Consider the following 19,225-nt stretch of genomic DNA (forward strand, 5'->3'; position numbering starts at 1 on the left):
CAAGACAGTAAACTGGTCAGTATACCTCAGCGCGAACAGGGTCTTCAATGCCGACCACTGTGATGCAGATAAGGTTGGAGACAATGTCTGTCTCGTTGTCCCAGTCTGGCATGGGGTCAGCTGGGAGCTCTCGGTAAGCAATGCAAATCGTACGAAGGCCATTACATGCCATCGGTTCAATCACTTTCTTCACCATTTCATCTTTGTCCCGTGGCCTAAAAGCACGAGCCTCACCATCACGGCCCAAGACGAACGAGCACCTAAGATGAAGGCAGAACTGTTGAATTCATTTATCTTTACAGTGTATTTTTGACAAAGACTACACTTTTCAAAATTTGCATGGTACTAATTTTTAGAAAAAGAAAACTTTGTTTAACAAATTAATTTCAAAATTTGTGGCAACAAAAAGACTTTTCACAAATTAGGTACAAATTAGGCCTTAAAGAAAGTAGTAGTCTTTAGTTTGAACATTTTTAACAAATGGCCACTGAAATAAGATGCTTTACCTTCACAAAATGTTGATCATCAAAATCACAACTAAGTATTATAATAAATAGTATAACTAAAATAGACTAGCATTTGAAAAGATTCTTGTTCACCAAGGCTGCATTTACCAAAAAATGCTGTGAAATATTTTTACACTTTAAACTTTTTAAATAATCTAAACTTTTTAGTATTTTAATATATTTTAAAACAATTTATTCCTATGATGGCAAAGATTAATTTTCAAGATTCAATAGACATTACTCCAGTCTTCAGTGTCACATGATCCTTCAGAAGCTATTTTAATATGCTGGTTTGCTACTCAAGAAACATTTAAAACATTATCAATGTTGAAAACAGAAGTGGGGAAACTGCAATACAGTGTCTCTCTCCAGGATTCTTTGAGAGGCACAAAGTAGAAAAGCCTTAATTTGAAAAAGCAATGTTAGTTACTTTTTGAGCAGGATCTCAGAGGCTCCTTTGCTGTACAAGCGGAAGCTTCCATCAGGCATTTGAATGACGGTGCTCATGGATTTTCTCACAGAATTAAAGGTGTAGACTTTATAGAGCTTCTCTTCTGGGATCTGCTCCCTCACAGCTTGGTATTCTTGCTTCAGGTCCAGCACGAGTCCCAGCAGAGCACATTCTGTCTTATTACCCACTTGTTTGGGCAGCCCACCTTCCTTATCTGCAGCCTGGGAGGAAGAGGTGAAAAGAGTGGAAGAAAGAGTAAATGAAAGCATGAAATGACAGTCATAATCTGCAGTGATATTATTGTGATGCATGGTTTATTGCAAAAGCTTAGTGCTAAAGTGTCTTTTACTAAAGTACTCTCACCATTATTTTGGAGGTGTAGGCGCAGTTCACGGCAATAGCACTGGTGATGAGCTCCACTATCTTTGGGTTAATCTGGTCTGGTCTTGGGATCTCGCGGAAGAGCTGGTCCCCTATATAAATCTGCACTACTGTCATCCGGTTAGTGGTGAGGGTCCCTGTTTTATCTGAGCAAATTGCCGTGGCATTGCCCATAGTCTCACATGCATCCAAATGACGCACCAGGTTATTGTCCTTCATCATTTTCTGTAGAAAGGCATTAATAGGAAGAGTGTTAAAATGTTAGTGGCACTTGCAAAAATGAGTGTGTGTGTAAATGACACTTCTATGATGGACTCAACGTTACAAGAACAGGTGCATTCTTCAACATAAAATACCAATTATAAATTTTTGACTCACCTTTACAGAGTAGGCCAATGATATGGTGACAGCCAGGGGCAAACCCTCTGGCACAGCTACCACCAGAACTGTAACTCCGATGATGAAGAATTTGACAAAGTACTGCACATAAATAGGCGTGCATTCTGTCAGCCAGGTCATTCCCTGAATCACGAACGTTTCGATCACGAAGTACAGCATCAGGATAATCACAGTGATGGCGGACATCACCAGACCTGAAATAAATCATACATGTAATTGCTTAGAAATATAATAGCACACCTCTCCTCAAAGAGCCACACAATTTGAGATATCATGTATAATTAACTGGGTGAATTACTGACTGAAATATACACTACCAAGTGTTTGGGGTTGATTTACTAATTTAGTTTTTGAAAGAAGTTCAATGCTCAACAAGAATCTAATTATTGGATCAAAAAAATATAAAAACAGTATTATAGAGAGATAACCATTTAAAATAACTCTCTATTTTTTTATTTAAATATAATTTACTCCTTTGATGGCAAAGTTGTATTTTCAGCAGTCATTACTCCAGTCTTCATGGTAATGTATAACATCAGAGTTTATGTATGAGTCCCATAAATGCTGTAAATCGATCTAAATAACCCAATTTTTTATCGAGCAATAACCTTAAAATACCCACTTGATAATATTCATTTACCTTGGGTGGTACAAAAAAAAACTGAACTGAGAAAGAGACCAACTGTTCTTTTTACAAAATAATAAGAATCATTTCTTTCAAAATAATAATAATAAAAAAAAATCTTTATTATTACTGAATTTTGAATTTTGAACAGTTGTTTATTTGTTTATTTTATTTCTATCCCAAAGTATGAGCCAAAATAATGCTTGCCTTAGCAAGCCAATATGATCAGAAGAACGTGACCTAACTTTAGACCTCCCCACCTGCTTTCCCGATTTGCACTGCGAGCTTGGTGAGTTTGCCCTGAAGAACTGATTTCTCCTTCTTAGGCACACTGGCTTTTTTCTTCTCTTTCTCCTCCACTTCCCCACCTTCTGCACTCTTTAAAGGCTGCATCTCCATGGCAACAGCCTCATCCTGTTTCTTAGCTATAGTGGGTGGAGACAAAGTGATCAGGCAAGCAGAATTTAAGGTAATTGTTAGAAATAGCAAACTACACAGAATAGCAAAGAACACTTTTTTGTAGTTTGCAGTATATATACTGCACACAGTATGCACAATATCATTGTCTGAACTGACTGACATAAGACATTTTAAAAATATATTAAACATTAATATCTAAAATTCATAATAAAGGCAGCATTCAGTATATACTGTGCAGTATGCAGTTTTTCATTCTGAAAATAGTTGATCATAATAGTGATTTTATCTCGCCATAAATCATTCTGAACTCGTAACTCAATTCTAATTCAGTCCTGAAAGTCACCTTTATTTTGATTGTTCTCCAGGGTCCCGTCTTGTTTCCCTGTGAAGGTTAATGCAGACATTTAAACGAAACAAATATCGTTTCTGCTGCTTGAGGTCAATGTAGCTTACATGAGAGAACAGTAAAGTGCATGAGAAAGAAAACATAAAACATGGAGGGATAATATTTGACAGATATGGAGAGTTAAAACCAGGATGTTTGTTTATGAGTCATCTCTCTATTGTGAATGTCACCTACCATTTATGATGTTGTGTTCTTTGGCTTCAACACTGGGGAACTGCGTGGATGAATTACTATTGACCTCTGATAGAATTGTTGGAAACAGAGGATAGGACAAAAACGAAGGTGGTATGTAAAGACATAAAACAAAACCTAAATGCTGAACAAAAGCAATGAAAAAGCAACTCAAATGAGTGAGCAAAATTTCTGAGAATTTCAATGCATTGAAGTAGAATTGACCCAGACCATTAGACATTTTGTGTCTGGATAATTCCATGTGGGTATTCAAGCTAAATGGATTTTTTTTATGATGTGCATGTTTAATCATGCCCAACTTTTAAGCATTTATAAAATACTTTTAAAGAACTGACAGACGCTAACCTTTCTTGCAGTCTTTCTTCTCTTCCTCCATCTCTCCGGCCCCCAGGAGGGTGAAGATGATTCCCGTTTGAGAGTTGACACCAACAGCGGTCACCACCATTTTCCCAGAGCCCTCCATTACATGAGTGCCTGAATTTGTGAAACACAGAGAAGATTTTTTTTGCAGTAAATATTTTCAACAATTTCTTCACAACTCTTCCCTTCCCTAATTGAAAGACTCCACACTACAGTTGTTCAATTTTTTCATACTAATTCAAATTAAAATAGCTTATTGGCGCCATCTTGTGACTCAAGATGGTTAGCTATTGACTAAAGGGCCTCAATATTCATTGTAATGTATATTTTGAACATAAAAACCTTTATAAATGACTAGACATTCAGGTGTCTCCAGTTAGAGCAAGTTTAGTCTAAAACAATTAATAACATGTAACTGTTTATACAAATAATGATTTCAAGGAATTCAAAGTGTCATAAAAATCTTTTAAATTCATATTAAAAACAGCTCAGATGTAGAATGCTTACTTAATCTACAGGATTTTGCAATCTTAAAGGGGTCATCGGGTGCTACATGCAATATTTAATTTCCATTTTCATTCGTCATTTACTCCTGACATCTGAGCCACTGAAGACGCCGTGGATTACGTTTGTTTTTGAAGGGAATGCACCCCCGATCTACCTAAATGTGTTTATGTTCGCGTGAATCATTTCTGATCCAGCTTCACCAACAGAAGAGGTGAATATAAGGTTTTTTAACAAACTTTTGCAAATCGTCTTTCCTAACAATGTCCTAATTAGCAAGTTTCGTTAGCATGCAAGTTAGCATGATGAATGCGGCTACAGTAAACAGTCCCTCAGAAAGCAACTCGGAAGAGAGGGGCGGGGTCAGCAGAGCTCATTAACATTTAAAGAAAAATGCTACAGAATGGCTTGCTCTGAAAAGAGCTGTTTTTGACAAGGTAAAAAAGGTGTTTTTTACACTTACATTGAGAAATTTTAACCAAACTATGTTAGACTTTTCATTAAGACCCTAAAGAATCCTATCAACTTGTGGAAAATGGGCATCCGATGCCACCTTTACAGCGAGGTTAAGGGGAAATATAAGCCTACACTGTTATTACATCAATACCCAATCAATTGTATGAGTCATGGATAGCCTCGTTTAAAGGGGTCATATGATGTGACTAAAGTCTCAAATCCAAAGAGATATTCTTTATAAAAGTTAAGAGTCAACCACACCCTCCTAAAACGGCTCATTCTAACACGCCCCCACATCTCTACGTCACTATGTGGGAAGATTTGCATAACACCACCCAAATGTTCACGCAAAGAAAGAAGGCGTAACTTTTATTCTCACTGTTGTCACCACTGCCATGTTGTGGAGTCGCTGTGTGTTTTCGTTTCGGCCTTCCAAAAGAGGACATGACTAGAAATCAGTGGTTAAGTTGTATTTATAACACTGTTCCAGAACAGTCCAACCCAAATATTCAGATGAGTGCTGAGCATTTTATGGAGGATGAGGACTGTTTCCTGAACCAGTAGCCTACAATGTGTCTGTGGCATAACAGCTGTTTCTATAAAGTTGAGCAGTTTAAACTTTGCAAGGACATTCTGGCGCTTCTGACTCACAGCCTGTAACTACGTTTTTTATATTTAAATAATTTGCCAATGATGATCCAAACGCGAGTTTTGAGCAGTGTAGAGTAGCGCTTCTTGTTTGTTGTTTCTCAGATCACAAATGCAGACATGGCTTTATGTTTACGCAGTGCAATACAAAACGTGTAAAAAGACAGTATAAGTCATTATAATCAGTAATTATGTCCCCACTGGATGCAACAAATAGCTTGTTTATAATGGGTTGTATTGGTTTTGTCTCGTCTAGTGACGTCCGGATCGCAAACGAATCTTTCTCTTTAACCAGATCTTCTTAGTGAACCAGTAAAACCAGTTCACCAAATCGAACTGAATCGATTGAAACGGTTTGCATATCCATTACGCACTAATCCACAAATTACTTAAGTTATTCGGTTTATAAATGTGCCTTACACTCCCTCTGACGTGAAATAAACCAATATCCTGAGTTATTCAGTTACTCCTAACAGTACATTGACTGAACTGCTAAAAGAGAATCAATGATGGGATGTGCACGAGCAGAGCAGTGGGACTGAGTCTCATGCTGCTGGCCTGAGAGACGGTGTCACAGTATGTTAAGGTGTGTAACATTTCTGTCACACGCTTGAGGCATTCGGCCAATCACAATGCACTGGATAGCTGGCCAATCAGAGCACACCTCGCTTTTTCAGAACGATGAGCTTTGTAAATATTGACGTGTTTCAGAAAGGCGGGGGATAGAGGAGAAACAATAATGTACATTTTATGGAAAATAATGTGTTTTTTGAACCTTAAACCGCATAAACACAATTTATTACACCAAATACACAAAATAATGTTCTTTTCATCAGCATTATATGACCCCTTTAATATATTGATGTTATTTGTTGTGCTCACATTAGCCCCTGCACTTGTCTAAACCAAGGATCAGAATTAAACCTGAAGTGTCCTCCATGGCCTTTCCTTTAAGTATGTAATACAATTAAACTGAACCAGATTGCTTCTTTTTTTTCCCTGATCCACTGCACATTAATTCTTGCTTTGTTTGCCATTATTTTGTCTTGTTTTCCAGAAACAAATACCAAAACACACTTAAAAAAAACTAACTACATAAAATACAAATAATGTGTTTCGTTGGATCAAGTGTTTTTTTCCTACTCCATTTTTTTTTTTTTTTAGAATTCGGTGAGGTTAATGTCTATTGCCAGTGAGAGAAGATATTTTTACAGAGATAAACAGAACAAAACTACTGATTAAGACAATTATTTTGTGCAGCATGCATTTCCTTCTTCACAACAGAAGCCTTCAAACATACATGTTGAGAAGAGATTACCCTCCCATAATGACTGAGAAAATAATATGCACCCCTTGATAATTAATTGCACACGCTGATGAACAACAAAAAGGCTTGTCAATAAAAACAAAACATCTTCACTCAAACTATTCATCTTAAAGTTGAGAAACATGAAGCAAGAGATCCTTATTGAGAAAACATCTTAGTTTGCACAAGAGTTTCACAACATTTTTCCAAATTCATCCTGATATATCAAAGCAGTTTTAAATTAAGAACCTCCTGCCTTCAAAACAAGTTTTCCCTCAGGCCATCCACCTCCTCAGTGACCTTAAGAACTGACTGCACAGGCTGGAACTGATCCAGTACCACTATACTTCAACCTACCATCAGATATCATATGAGATCACGTCAAATAATAAACTGTTTGTTTTTTTATTTATTTAAACCTAGAATAACCATAGAAGTTAAGGATTTTGAACAAGGAACAGTTACGATGTAAAATGATTAATGACCTATTTTTCTAGGTCATTAATCAAAGAAATAACACTGATCATTAAGAGACCTTTGTACAAAAGGTCAGATCTTCTTGCTCCTTATTTTAAAAAGTTATTTATGGCAAAGCTGAATTTCCAGCAGCCAATGTTCCAGTAAAAGTACAACATTTGTTTGAATCATCCACTAAACCATTTAAGTTTGTTACTGAGAATATACAGTAGGCAAATCAAGAAATTGTGATTCTGAATTGGACACTCAAGGGAGTTAACGATATTCAGATTTTTTTCTTTGCTACAAATTAGTATTCATTATTCTTCATTATTGTCAATTTAGCTACGCAAGCCCACTCTAATCATGTTATACATGCATTTTTCACATCAAATGTCTAAAAGCATGTTATGTTTCCATAGATTCCATTTCCCATTTTTCACACTTGATTATGTTGAGGTCATGGGGTAACGCTGCATGTGTGGCCAAGTGAAGAAACAGCTGCTGCTCTGGTGAACTGTGATCATTAGGAAAAAGAGGCAGAGCAGGTCTCTGGAGGGCCAAACACAAATCTGAGCCTTTCTCCAGGAAGCAGAGATGAGGAGGAAGCTGATTAACCTGTTTATTAGACCTCAGGGACGTTCTCTCATTAAACCAGTCAAGGGGATTTAGCCCAAGCACTGCACAACCTGAGTGTTAAAGTATTGACAGAATACTTTGCAAAACCCCCATCCTCCCAAACAGCAAATTGGTTCAATTCAGATGGATTGCAATCATGTCAGCCTAAGTTAATTGAAACTGGTAATTCTGTGAAGCCTTACAGTATACTACACATGTGATGTTGCCATATACTGTAAGTAAAGGGAATTGTGCCCCTGGGAATAAGCATCCTGCTTAAGCAAACAAAACACCCTTTGCAATGTTCAAGCCTGGACTTTTAACCACTAGTCTGTGCCAGGGATCTGTTTGCATCCTGAATCATCTGAATCTTAAACAGATGGTGAATATCTGGTTTTGAATATCCAGAAATATATTTATGTAAAAACACACACAAACATTTATCACAACCTATGGCCATATGGCCGACCCAGTCCACACAAACCCACGCAAACACATGCAAACATATGTTCGCTTATATAACCTTCACTCCCTACCTGACAGCAGCATGGGATCCTTGGCAATGGATTTGCGTACGTGATCAGACTCTCCAGTGAGGGAGCTCTCATCGATCTTGAGGTCGTTCCCTTGGATGAGAACACCATCCGCAGGCAGGAGGTCACCTAGGAGACCCCAGAGTGACAGCAACAGATCAATCTTACAAGCCCTTGAGTACTATTACCTTTAATGACCAAAATTAAAACATTAATTATTCAAAGGTATCGTCACATCCTTTATATATATTTTTTAAATAATATATACTATTATAATTTATACACATGCACAATTTAATTAAAATTTTAAGAATTTGCAATATTAATAATACAATACTAATACATAAACCCATTATAAATTTATGTATAATAATTTTTGAATGCAATTCAATTATACAGAAATAATTTAAGTTATCATTTATATACATTCACAAATTTAAGTTGATTTTAAGGATTTGCTAAATGAATAATATAATACTAATACAGTAAACCAATTATATATTTATGTATAAATAATTTATTTACATTTTTGAATGCAATTTACATATTTTAATTTTACAGAAATAATTAAAGTTATAATTTATATACATGCACAAATTTAATGTTAAGGATTTGCTCTATAAATATATGAATACTATAGCACTGATACAGTGAACCAATTATAAATGTATGTATAAATAATTTATTAAACTTTTTGATTGATTTTGTACACTTTAACACTTTATGTAAAAATAATTTAAATTATAATTTATATACATGCACAATTTTAAGTGTAATTTTAATTATTTGTTATAAAAACAATATAATACTAACAATACAAATTGATTATATGAATAATTTTTTCACTATTTTAATTAATTATATATATATATATATATATATATATATATACACACACACACAGATAGATAAATAAATGTACATATACTGTATACTTTAATAATCCATTTATATTATTTTATATATATATTGTTTATATAAAAATGTTTAAACTTAAAATTTGTTTATAATTATACAAAATTATAATTAGAAGTGAATAAAATTATACTTAGCATTGTTAACATTTAGTTAATTTTATAAATTATGAGTTCATAAAGAATTTAAGCAAACAGTTATTTTGTAGGGATCACAGGAACTTAACAGTGCACTTTTAATAAAGACAAGAATCCTAAAGATTTTAAAGTTTTTAATAAAGAATCACCCCATGTGGGGCTCACACCACCCGAATTTATGAACCATGTATTCATTCATAATGTAAGATGCTTTCATATAAGACGATTTGTGGAGCAAATTTTGAACTCTACTGACCATATTTGATCTGGGCAATATCCCCCACCACAATCTCAGCCACGGGGATTTGAATGACCGTGCCGTTCCGCACCACAGCAAAGCGCTGCTCCTGTTCAATACGGCTCTGCAGGCCACGGAACTGCTTTTCTTTGCTCCAGTCATTAAACGCTGTCACTAGCACCACGCAGAGCACCGAGAGCAGGATAGCTGCACCCTCGATCCAGCCCGCCTCCGCCTCTCCCTCGTCCTCCGCACCTGAACTTACATTACCACACGCTGGAGAGAAAGAGGAAGAGATGGAAAGGTAAAAATGTGTGGGAGGACAGCGAGTTTGAGTGTCTACTTGTAATCCTTTATATTCTTTTATCTATCCATTATCTCTCACTCTATTCCTTCTATTCTTTGCTTTCTTAGCTATCCATGTGACTATACTGGTACTTACACTCAGGATTACTTTAAAAATGCATTCAAAAGGTTTCAAATTAACAACACAAAACCATTTTAGGAATGAAACTCTACAGGTGTGTGACGCTAATTGATCAAGGAATGAAACTCTGAAACAAAACATCTTGATATAAGCATGTACAAGTAGCAGTATTAATATTAGCAGAATAAAGGTCACCAGACTGTTAAAATATTGAAATTTTAATGGGGTTACGACATGAAGCATATAACATCTTCCCTGAGCTTCTGATGAAAGGCCAGAAATCCCTTTTATGGTCAGATTATGTTTGCATTTTTTAACATTTCTACTCTTTTTTTTTTTTTTTTTTCACTGAATACTTAGAGCCCAATTCACCTTCACTGTCCCCTCCCGGCGGCTGGTAAAAGGACAGTCCGAGGGAAATAATGGCCGCTATTTCCAGGATTATAAGGGTAACGTCCTGTAGAGCCTCCCACACGAGCTGAAGGAAGGTCTTGGGCTTCTTAGGAGGGATGAAGTTCATTCCAAACACTTGCCGACGTTTCTCCAGGTCCGCAGGATTGTCCGATAATCCTTGGAGGGAAAGATGGTACTTAAAATCATTGTCACCAATCAAATCTAATGAAACAATGGAAATTCTATGCAATGTAAATTGCTATATTAATATTAGGGTTGCAAAGGGGTGGAAAATATCTGGTAAATTTACAGAAACTTTCCAAAAATTCCCAGAAGATTCCAAAAAATCCTGGAAAGTTTTCAGAATTTACTGGAAATTTTCCACTTTTTTTGTAACCCTACTTAATATTAATGTCAGTTCAAAATGCATGAAACATTTTCACCCTTTTTTAACAGGATTTGTTTTACAGTGCAGAAATAATCAGCCTAAGAACATGTATATTGGTGTAAATCAGAGTTATGGTGCTTAAAAACACCAATTCATTTATTAATGGGTTTTTCTCCATGCAGATTGTTTTGAGAATTTCCTGGATGCTCATTAGTCATCACTCAATTCTGTTAGCACCAATCCCTGACCTCTTAGGGTGACAGGAAGGGAGGGGAGAGGACATAACAACAGAACACAGGGCACAGACGGTTAAGTCAGTGTGTTTCGGATGCACCACAGGGTGTGATTTTTGGCAGCAAGACCCAGACAGACTGTCACGCTCTCTGCATCCTCACCCTGCCAATCATCACCTGCTGCCCCTGGCAACCTCTCATCTCCCATCAGAGATTCTCTTTCACTCACTGTAAAACCTAATTGAGTTACTCCAATGGGTAGTAGGAAATCATTTCCCTAACTCATTCCAGTTGCCCCTATTAATTCATTCAGTCTCTGTTCAGCACAATATGCGCAAGTAAATTAAGACCACGGAGAAACACCAATGCAATCCTCTTTCCACGGACTACCAGAATTGAAAGACTTTTGCAGTACATCCAGCCCTTTTTTCAACCCTTTCATCTTTCCATCCATGCCCGTAAGCTTCTCTTTTTGTATCCCTGTAACGCTTTCTGAAGAGTGGTTTTTCAAAGAGCAGCATTAAAAGAAGGAGAAAGCGCTTTACAATAAACTTAAAGTAACCTCAACGTGGCTGCCAAATAGCGATGCATGCAGACGTATGACTTGGTCTGAAAGCAAGTGGTCAGAACAAGACGTGAATCAATGTGATTATCAGAGCGCAAAGTAGGATCATCTACCCAGAATAGCTGCTGCAATAAAAGATTTCTAGCAAGATGATTTTTTTATGTTGCTTTGAAAGTTTATATCCTAGCAAACTGGACACCGTGATTTTCTTTAGTCAACTGTTTCGGATCATTCCAAGCATGAAATATGAACTGAATGAATGAACTGAAAAATGCTATACCAACACAGTATCCTTCCTGATTTATCTCAAATTATTAGATTCTATTCATTTTTATTTTAGTTTTAGTAAATTTAGTGCTTAAACTTATATCAGTTACTGAAGCAACATTTCTAATTTTAACAAGGGTTTCCTCTAATATCTATATTTTATTTAGGCTTTATTATTTTTATTACTGAAAATGATTTATCAGAACTGGCATGCTCCTTTTTTTACCTATAAAGCTACATATTGTATATCATAAAACTTGTGTAAAAATGTGTTGGAGGAATCAAGAATTTTTTCTAAATATGAATAAAGTCTACTATGATGTTGCATAAAGACACACACAGAGATGTTCTGAAAAACTGGACTTGAATTTCTTAATACAAAAACTACTCCAAAAACAGCATTACAGAGAGATGCTCTCATCTGATAACATGGGCAATGCAAATGTAGAATAAAATTCAACACCAGGTGCTCTTCTGGATGTCTGCTTTCAAAGGCAGATAAAGGCGCCTGGCATTTGGTATTCTTCCGTGAAGACAGGCTTGTTTTGTAAAGGAGTGTTTGTGAATATAGGTGCATCTGTATTTACAGGACTGTTCCACTCAAAAATGAATTCTGTCATCATTTACCCATCCTCATGTCATTCCAAACCTTTGTTTGGAAAATCTTTCTTTTGCGATGCACAAAAAGACCAGTTTTGAAGAACTGAACTGGTTGCCATTTCTTATGCAATAACAATGAATGGGGACTGAAGCATGAACTTATCATAAAAATGGTCCATACAACTTGTGCACTACATTAAAAGTCTTATCAGTGAATAATGACTTAAATTTTGGTCCGTTCCTGACACAAAACTATTGTAGAGCTACAGAAGACCTATATATGAATATGTAATTCACAAGTCTAATGGAGCAATTTTATGATACTTTTATGGTGCTTTCGCATCTTTTCTGATAAAAGCCTCAGTCCCCATAGGGACTAACTGCATGGTACACAGCAATCAGTATAATTCCCCATTTGTGTTCCACGGAAGAAATAAAATCATATGGTTTTGAATGACCTGAGAGTAAGTAAATGACCACAACATTTGTATAATAGCTAAAAATGTCTGTCTGTTTCAGGATGCACATGTGATGTAATTAGCATGTGACATGGTAACATCCAAACTAGTACTACTCACCATCTGCAGGTGAAGTCTTGAGTCTGTGACAGAGGGTTTCAGTGTCTGTGTAGTTCTCCTGGATCTTCTGCAGGGCCTCAGGTCCCCTGAGCTCCATCAGTGAGCTCAGCTCCTCTACTGTCACCCCGAAATCTCCCTCATGATCTCCTTTGTCCATCCCTGGCTTCTTAGGGTGGAAGTCTACTGTGCTATTGCCCAGATCCCCCATGATGGTGTGTTGGTTGTGGAAGACTGGACGCTTTTTAGCAGATGCTATGAGCTAAAAGATGGGTATGTGGGAAAATGTGTGATCTCTTTTGTCTTATTTATATTCCTCCTCACCTATTTCTAAGATGTTCTCCATACTGAGACATGAATTGTGAGATTGTTTGGGGTTTTCTATTCTACGGTGTGGTAGCTGAGGTTCCCCTGAAATATCCCCCCATAAAGAAAAAGTCAGCAAATAAAGTGGAAGCCATTGTGCCAATCCATCTCTATGAAGACCAAATGAAGCAAGTGTTACTGATTATTAAACAATAAAGGGGATCTAGTGACACAGGAATAGCGTTGGTACAAAACCTGAGGAACAAAAAAGTAGAATGTTAATAGTGCACTGCTGAACTTTCTTAAACCAAAAACACACAGCTCTGAAACATCAAAATGCAACCCTAAAATCTTGAGACAAATTAGATACATTAAGGATTTTTTATTTCATTAAAATGTCACATAAATAAAAAATAAATAAAAACACAAAAGCCGCACTATTTGATAAGTATACTTTAAAGCTTTTTACAGTTTAATTAATCATAGGCTAATCACCAACATCATGAAATAATGAAATAAAATTTTAATACTAAATCATATCATCCAATTATAAGAATTTTGTTTGAAATATGACACAATTTTCGCCAACTATTTAAATATTAAACAATTACAAAACAGCAGAAATCGAAAAGGTAACAAAACAAAAACATCAAATTATTTTGGCTTTCAGGAAGTTGAACAATGAGAACGAATTATTTAAAACTGCAGCATAAAAAACACGTGACGACTTTCCCCGACATTTATGACAAAAACATCTAAAGCTGACTACAGCTTTTCGTCTAACTTCTGCCTTTATAAATTAATACCGATATAAAGTTGGTTCGACGTTTGACATTTTGTCAGAGATTCAGCCTCGGAAATCTTCAATAATTCTTTAACGATTAAGCACAATGACAAGAAAGATACTGTGTTGTAATTGTTTTCAAATGTAGAAGAGAACACAAATTGTGTTTTATTGGTTTTAATCTGCCTTAAGGAATTATAACTAATAGACCTTATACTGTAAAAGTGCAGGAAAGGGACTGTCTGCAAAGTGCAAAACGAAGAGAAAAAAAAGCACAATTATTCCATCTAAATGCTTCACTTGTGAAATGTATAAATAATAAATCTCAAATCAAATGGCTGTCTTATTATTTGTTCATAAAAGAACATTTAGCTGTTGGTTTTATTCACAGAACTGTAGCACAACAAAAGTTATTTAAATGTACCGACTGAGAAAAAGCTTGCAAAGCATTACAAAGATTTTGCAGTTTACCGCCCCCTAGAGGAAGATATTGCACTTGTTTTGACCAAGTTTGACATTCAGAAGTTTAAATAAATTCATTTAGAATGCATACAGTTTGATATGTAAATTTAAATGGGTGTGTCTTGTTATTTGTACAAAGAACAATACTTACAGCCATCTTTTACTATAATATGTAAATCAGGATGCATACTACTGAATTAAATTTGAACCCATTAACACACTTATTTTTAAAACATACATTATTCCATCTAAACTTCTAAGGGTGTGTCTTGTTACTGGTTTCTAGAAGAACATTTGATTGTGGTTTTAGCCACAGAACTATAATAGAACACACACTATTGAAAATGAAACCAATACATCATTTAGTTTCAAATAAATACAGTCTTCTATTTCAGCTACAAAGGCTGTGTCTTGTTACAGATTTAATAAATGATATTTTGCATTATAAAAACTTAAAACCATTTTAGCTGGTGAAAATACTTGTGTTCAAATAATTTTGACCATCACTGCATATTATATATGAAATGCTAATCCAAAAAAGAAAAAACAGCCCATATATATTGTATATAAGTTTATTGACATATAGTACATCCATTTTTTGAAGCATATAAGTATGGAACAACACAAATTACAATTTATCTATAGATCTATAAATACACATACATACACACACATATAAATCAGCATAAAATTTCTATCCATGCATTACCACCACCAACACCTAAAAAGTAGTCGTGCACTCTTAAAAGAGCTTTTTTAAAACAAAAGTTACTGTACTTTTGAGTAAAATATTGAGGAAAGTCCCAAATGTTATTTCAAATATTCAAACAGGAAATGATTTTGTTTAATGAACATCGTTATATAAAATATATATATAATAATAATAATAATAATAAACATTATAGAAAGTATTTAAAAATCATGCATAATTAAAATGTCATGTAAATACATAAAATATGTAAACAGGAATTTAGTTAAATTGTTTATTTTGGATTGTAACATTCAGAAATGTGATTCTAAATAACAGTAAAAAGATAAATAAATATAAACATTTGCTAGCTGTCAAAGCACAAAAAATGTACAAATTGTCCAACTGAATGCAGTTTATTCTTATAGTTCTATGAAGATATAGTTGTGGGCAAAATGTTAATTATTTTACTAAAATAAAAGGTATTACACAAAATGCATTTTATTTTTTAGTGCTGCCCTGAGTAAGATATGTTGCATCAAAGATGTTTGCATATTGTCCACAAGACAAAATAATGACTGAATTATGTCAGAAGCTTCAGAAGAAATCTATATAAACAATTAGCACAATTTATCCAAAGAGTTTGTGAGACCTGGAGAGTTTTTATGAAGAATAGTGGACAGTTTAACTGCTCAGGAAAAATAAGGGACTCATGAACAACTATCAAAAAAAAAAAAAAAAAATTGAATGGAATGGAATGGATTTTTTTTATTTATTTAATTCAATAGCATGTGTCCTAATTTACATATGAGTGTAAAACCTAAATTGAAATGTTCATTTAGAAATCAGAAACAAGACACACCTTTTGAAGTTGAAATAGAAGACTTTATTGATTTAAAAATAATGGATAACTTTGAATGTCATACTCGTCCAGAACAACTGCAGCACATTCCTCTAGGGAGCGGTAACACTGGAGACTCTATGGAATGCTGCGCAAGAGATTTTTTAATGTCAGTAGCATGACTTCGGCATCACTTTTGTTTTGACAATGAAAACTATTGGAAAATGTTTGTCTAGGAATCTCTAAGAATACACAGCCGATGGATTTGAGAAAGAAAGCTGCATTCAATTTAAATTAATTTATTAACAGATTTGAATTTAATTAAATAACATGTATCCTGATTTATATATGACAGTAAAACTTGCATAGAAATGGTCTTCTAGGATACAGTAACAAGACACTTTGAAGCTGAAATAGAAGACTGTATTGAATTTAAATGAATTTATTAAAATATTTTGAATGTCAAATTCACTCAAAACATCTTCCACTACGCGGTAATTTAAATTCAAATGTGCATTCAAGTGTTTGTCTTTATATCTTTCAAAGACCTTGGGTGCACAAATTCTCTTGTTTTGTTAATTATAAAAAAAAAACATTCCGGTGGGGAAAATTATCGTTTTATCATTTTCATGTACTTTGTAGAAGGTCCCTAGCTGGTCTAAGCGCCAGACTCTTTATGTTTCGCAACAAATCGAGGAGAATTAAAACAATTAAACTGCGATGTGTGCTCAGTTCTACGTTCTATTGCTTTTCAGATAAGACATTTGTGTACAATTATAGCTACTCATCCACTAAGAATTTATTGATTTTTTTCGCGGCTGAATATGTCTAACATCCGACGTCAAACGTCGAACCAACTTTATATCGGTAAATTAATAGACTCTTTGTCATATAGCGTGTTAGTAGCTATTATTTTATTTTGCGTTCACTTGTTTACCCATCAGGTATCTCCTACTTAACCATTAATTTATGCCCACTTATTTTATATTTCATTATGAACGTAGGCTATTTCTTCCTAATTGTAACGCTCAAAAGTGGTTACAGTAGCCTATTTAAACGTTCTGAAATGTGAAGGTGGCATTTTGCTTACCGAGGTGTCACAGGTGTCGGAAGTTTGTGAGAAACAAGTAGCCAAGCGTTCATCACGCACACCTAATGCAATGGATTGTTTGCATAATATCCGAGGGAAACCGAGAACAATCACTTCTTATCTAAACGCCTTTTGAAATACTCTCTCTTGATAAAAGCGTTTTATGCGCCTCTCCCCAACCCATGTACTTCACGCGCAAAATCTGCCTTCGCTCAGTACGAGACGCCTGCGCATGCGCACATAAACACTTGCCCAATCCCACTGCAGAACAGATTTACGAAGGCAACACTACCCAGCCATCAGGCCTGCAGTTTTGGATGACATTACAATCCGCTTGAGCTCTGCGCCTCCATTTCCCTGCTGTGACACCAACTTTAGGTTACTGAACATTTAAACCCATAATCTGTGCGCGCCTTCTCATCTTTTATTAAAAATGGGCAGAAGATTCCTCAACAAATATGCGCTTTATATTCGATGATGCCCTTTCCTGGTAACCTTCAGGAATCAGATGTTCACCTTGGTCCACTGTACAGCTGCTCACAGCTTATAAAAGTGCCTGTAGCATTTGTGTCATGATTTTTCGTGTTAATCATAGCGAGGGGAAGGTAAAACAAATGTATATTAAAAACATTTGGCGGGGATTAAAATGAAAGGCGGCACAAACTAACCAGGCAGCAAGGTTACATCAAACCATCACCTGCTTTTCAGTCTATCCAAAACTAGTAATTTGTTTCATGCATACAGGTATTTATAGATACACTGCTCTTAATGAAGTGTATGGCACAATAATAAAAAAAATAAGATTTTTAAATAAATGTTAAAGAGTTGTTTTAAAAAGGTATAATTATAACACTGTGTTGGCTTTTATTTGCGATTACTAATTTTTATTGTTTGTTAACTTTATTTATACTACTAGCCTACATGATTATTTATCCTGCATTACTATTTTATTTTATAACATTAAAAACAATTGTTGAACAATCACGAATACCCTACCTCCTGACATGAAACATATCTTTTGCTGAATTATATCAGCATAAACGTGCAGGGCATGCTGCTGATGATGATACTAATTTCCAAGTAATGCTTACCTACTGTAATCATAATAATAAAGCACTTTAATTATACATTAGCAGACGCTGGACTGCAACAAATAAACAAACTCAACACAAAACATACCCTGCTGACACCACAAGCACTTGTGAACATGAAGCCTATCCGTGAACAAATGTATTCACTCACCGCGCAGGCCATGTTCCAAGGACATTTGACGCTGAGTCGAAAAAAGACAGGAAAGACGGAATGATATCCAGTGGTTTAGCCTCAAATTATGCCCATCATGGAGAACACAAAAATGAAAGTCACATAATTTGACCTTTACGCTATTCCAAATGCAGATGATGCGCAACGGTGCAGAATAGAAATCAAATGAAGGGAGCAGGAGGCAGCAGACGGTGCTGAGCACTTCATCTTATGCGGAAGAAAACCTGAATGATGCAGATGAGACTGTACCATGTCCGCATTAATTAATCGGTTAAAAACGGCGTGTTGTGCTGTCGGGAACGTAAAGGAGGCTCGTTTTGGTCACATCGTTGCTGTTATTTTTGGCGTTGATTGATAGAGTGATGGGTGAAGGAGAGATGCGGGTCTACATGCTGATGGTGCCCGTTTGACGCGCATCTCTCGGTGATGGCAGCAGCAGCATCCCAGCGCTGGAGGACGGGAGATGGGGGAGGGGCGGATCGAGATCCAGGCCTCTCGCTTCCCTCCCTCTCTCTCTGCAATCCCTTCTTTTTCCCGGTAAAAGACGAATTCTACTATGGCGAGGGCTGGGTTTTTAATATTCATAACCGGGGCTTTTGCCTTTGGAAGGTAACCAAGCTAGGTGACAACGCAACGTCAGCACGACTAATCAATATTCATAAGCAGAACATTCGCCATTGGGTGGCTGTCAGGATACGTTAGCATAGTGTACTTAATATTCATGAAGCAGACGTTCGGTATTGGACGATTACCACGCAGCGTCGGTACGACCTTATTAATATTTATGAGCTA

The 19,225-nt window shown here is 35.7% G+C and overlaps 1 protein-coding gene across 12 annotated transcripts in view; it reads right to left on the reverse strand.

Annotated features, from left to right (window-relative positions):
- LOC109068745 (plasma membrane calcium-transporting ATPase 3-like) overlaps positions 1-18,928 on the reverse strand; it is a 29,141-nt gene extending 10,213 nt beyond the window's left edge. For 3 of the 12 annotated variants that reach the window (XM_042729469.1, XM_042729476.1, XM_042729477.1), the window contains exons 1-13: positions 18,413-18,928; positions 13,003-13,560; positions 10,351-10,548; positions 9,570-9,827; positions 8,265-8,390; positions 3,726-3,854; positions 3,363-3,428; positions 3,126-3,164; positions 2,623-2,787; positions 1,717-1,931; positions 1,321-1,563; positions 937-1,178; positions 26-260 (exon numbers count right to left, since the gene is read on the reverse strand). In XM_042729469.1, coding sequence (XP_042585403.1) covers positions 26-260; positions 937-1,178; positions 1,321-1,563; positions 1,717-1,931; positions 2,623-2,787; positions 3,126-3,164; positions 3,363-3,428; positions 3,726-3,854; positions 8,265-8,390; positions 9,570-9,827; positions 10,351-10,548; positions 13,003-13,210 — 2,124 coding nt within the window. In that variant the 5' untranslated portion in view covers positions 13,211-13,560; positions 18,413-18,928. Of the gene's footprint in view, positions 1-25; positions 261-936; positions 1,179-1,320; positions 1,564-1,716; positions 1,932-2,622; positions 2,788-3,125; positions 3,165-3,362; positions 3,429-3,725; positions 3,855-8,264; positions 8,391-9,569; positions 9,828-10,350; positions 10,549-13,002; positions 13,561-17,170; positions 17,887-18,412 lie in introns of those variants that run through there. The other 9 variants (XM_042729471.1, XM_042729479.1, XM_042729478.1 and 6 more) reach the window with 6 other exon arrangements.
- Between the last annotated feature and the right edge of the window lie 297 nt (positions 18,929-19,225).

Source organism: Cyprinus carpio, chromosome B8 (genome assembly GCF_018340385.1).
Source record: "Cyprinus carpio isolate SPL01 chromosome B8, ASM1834038v1, whole genome shotgun sequence".
NCBI lineage: Eukaryota > Metazoa > Chordata > Actinopteri > Cypriniformes > Cyprinidae > Cyprinus > Cyprinus carpio.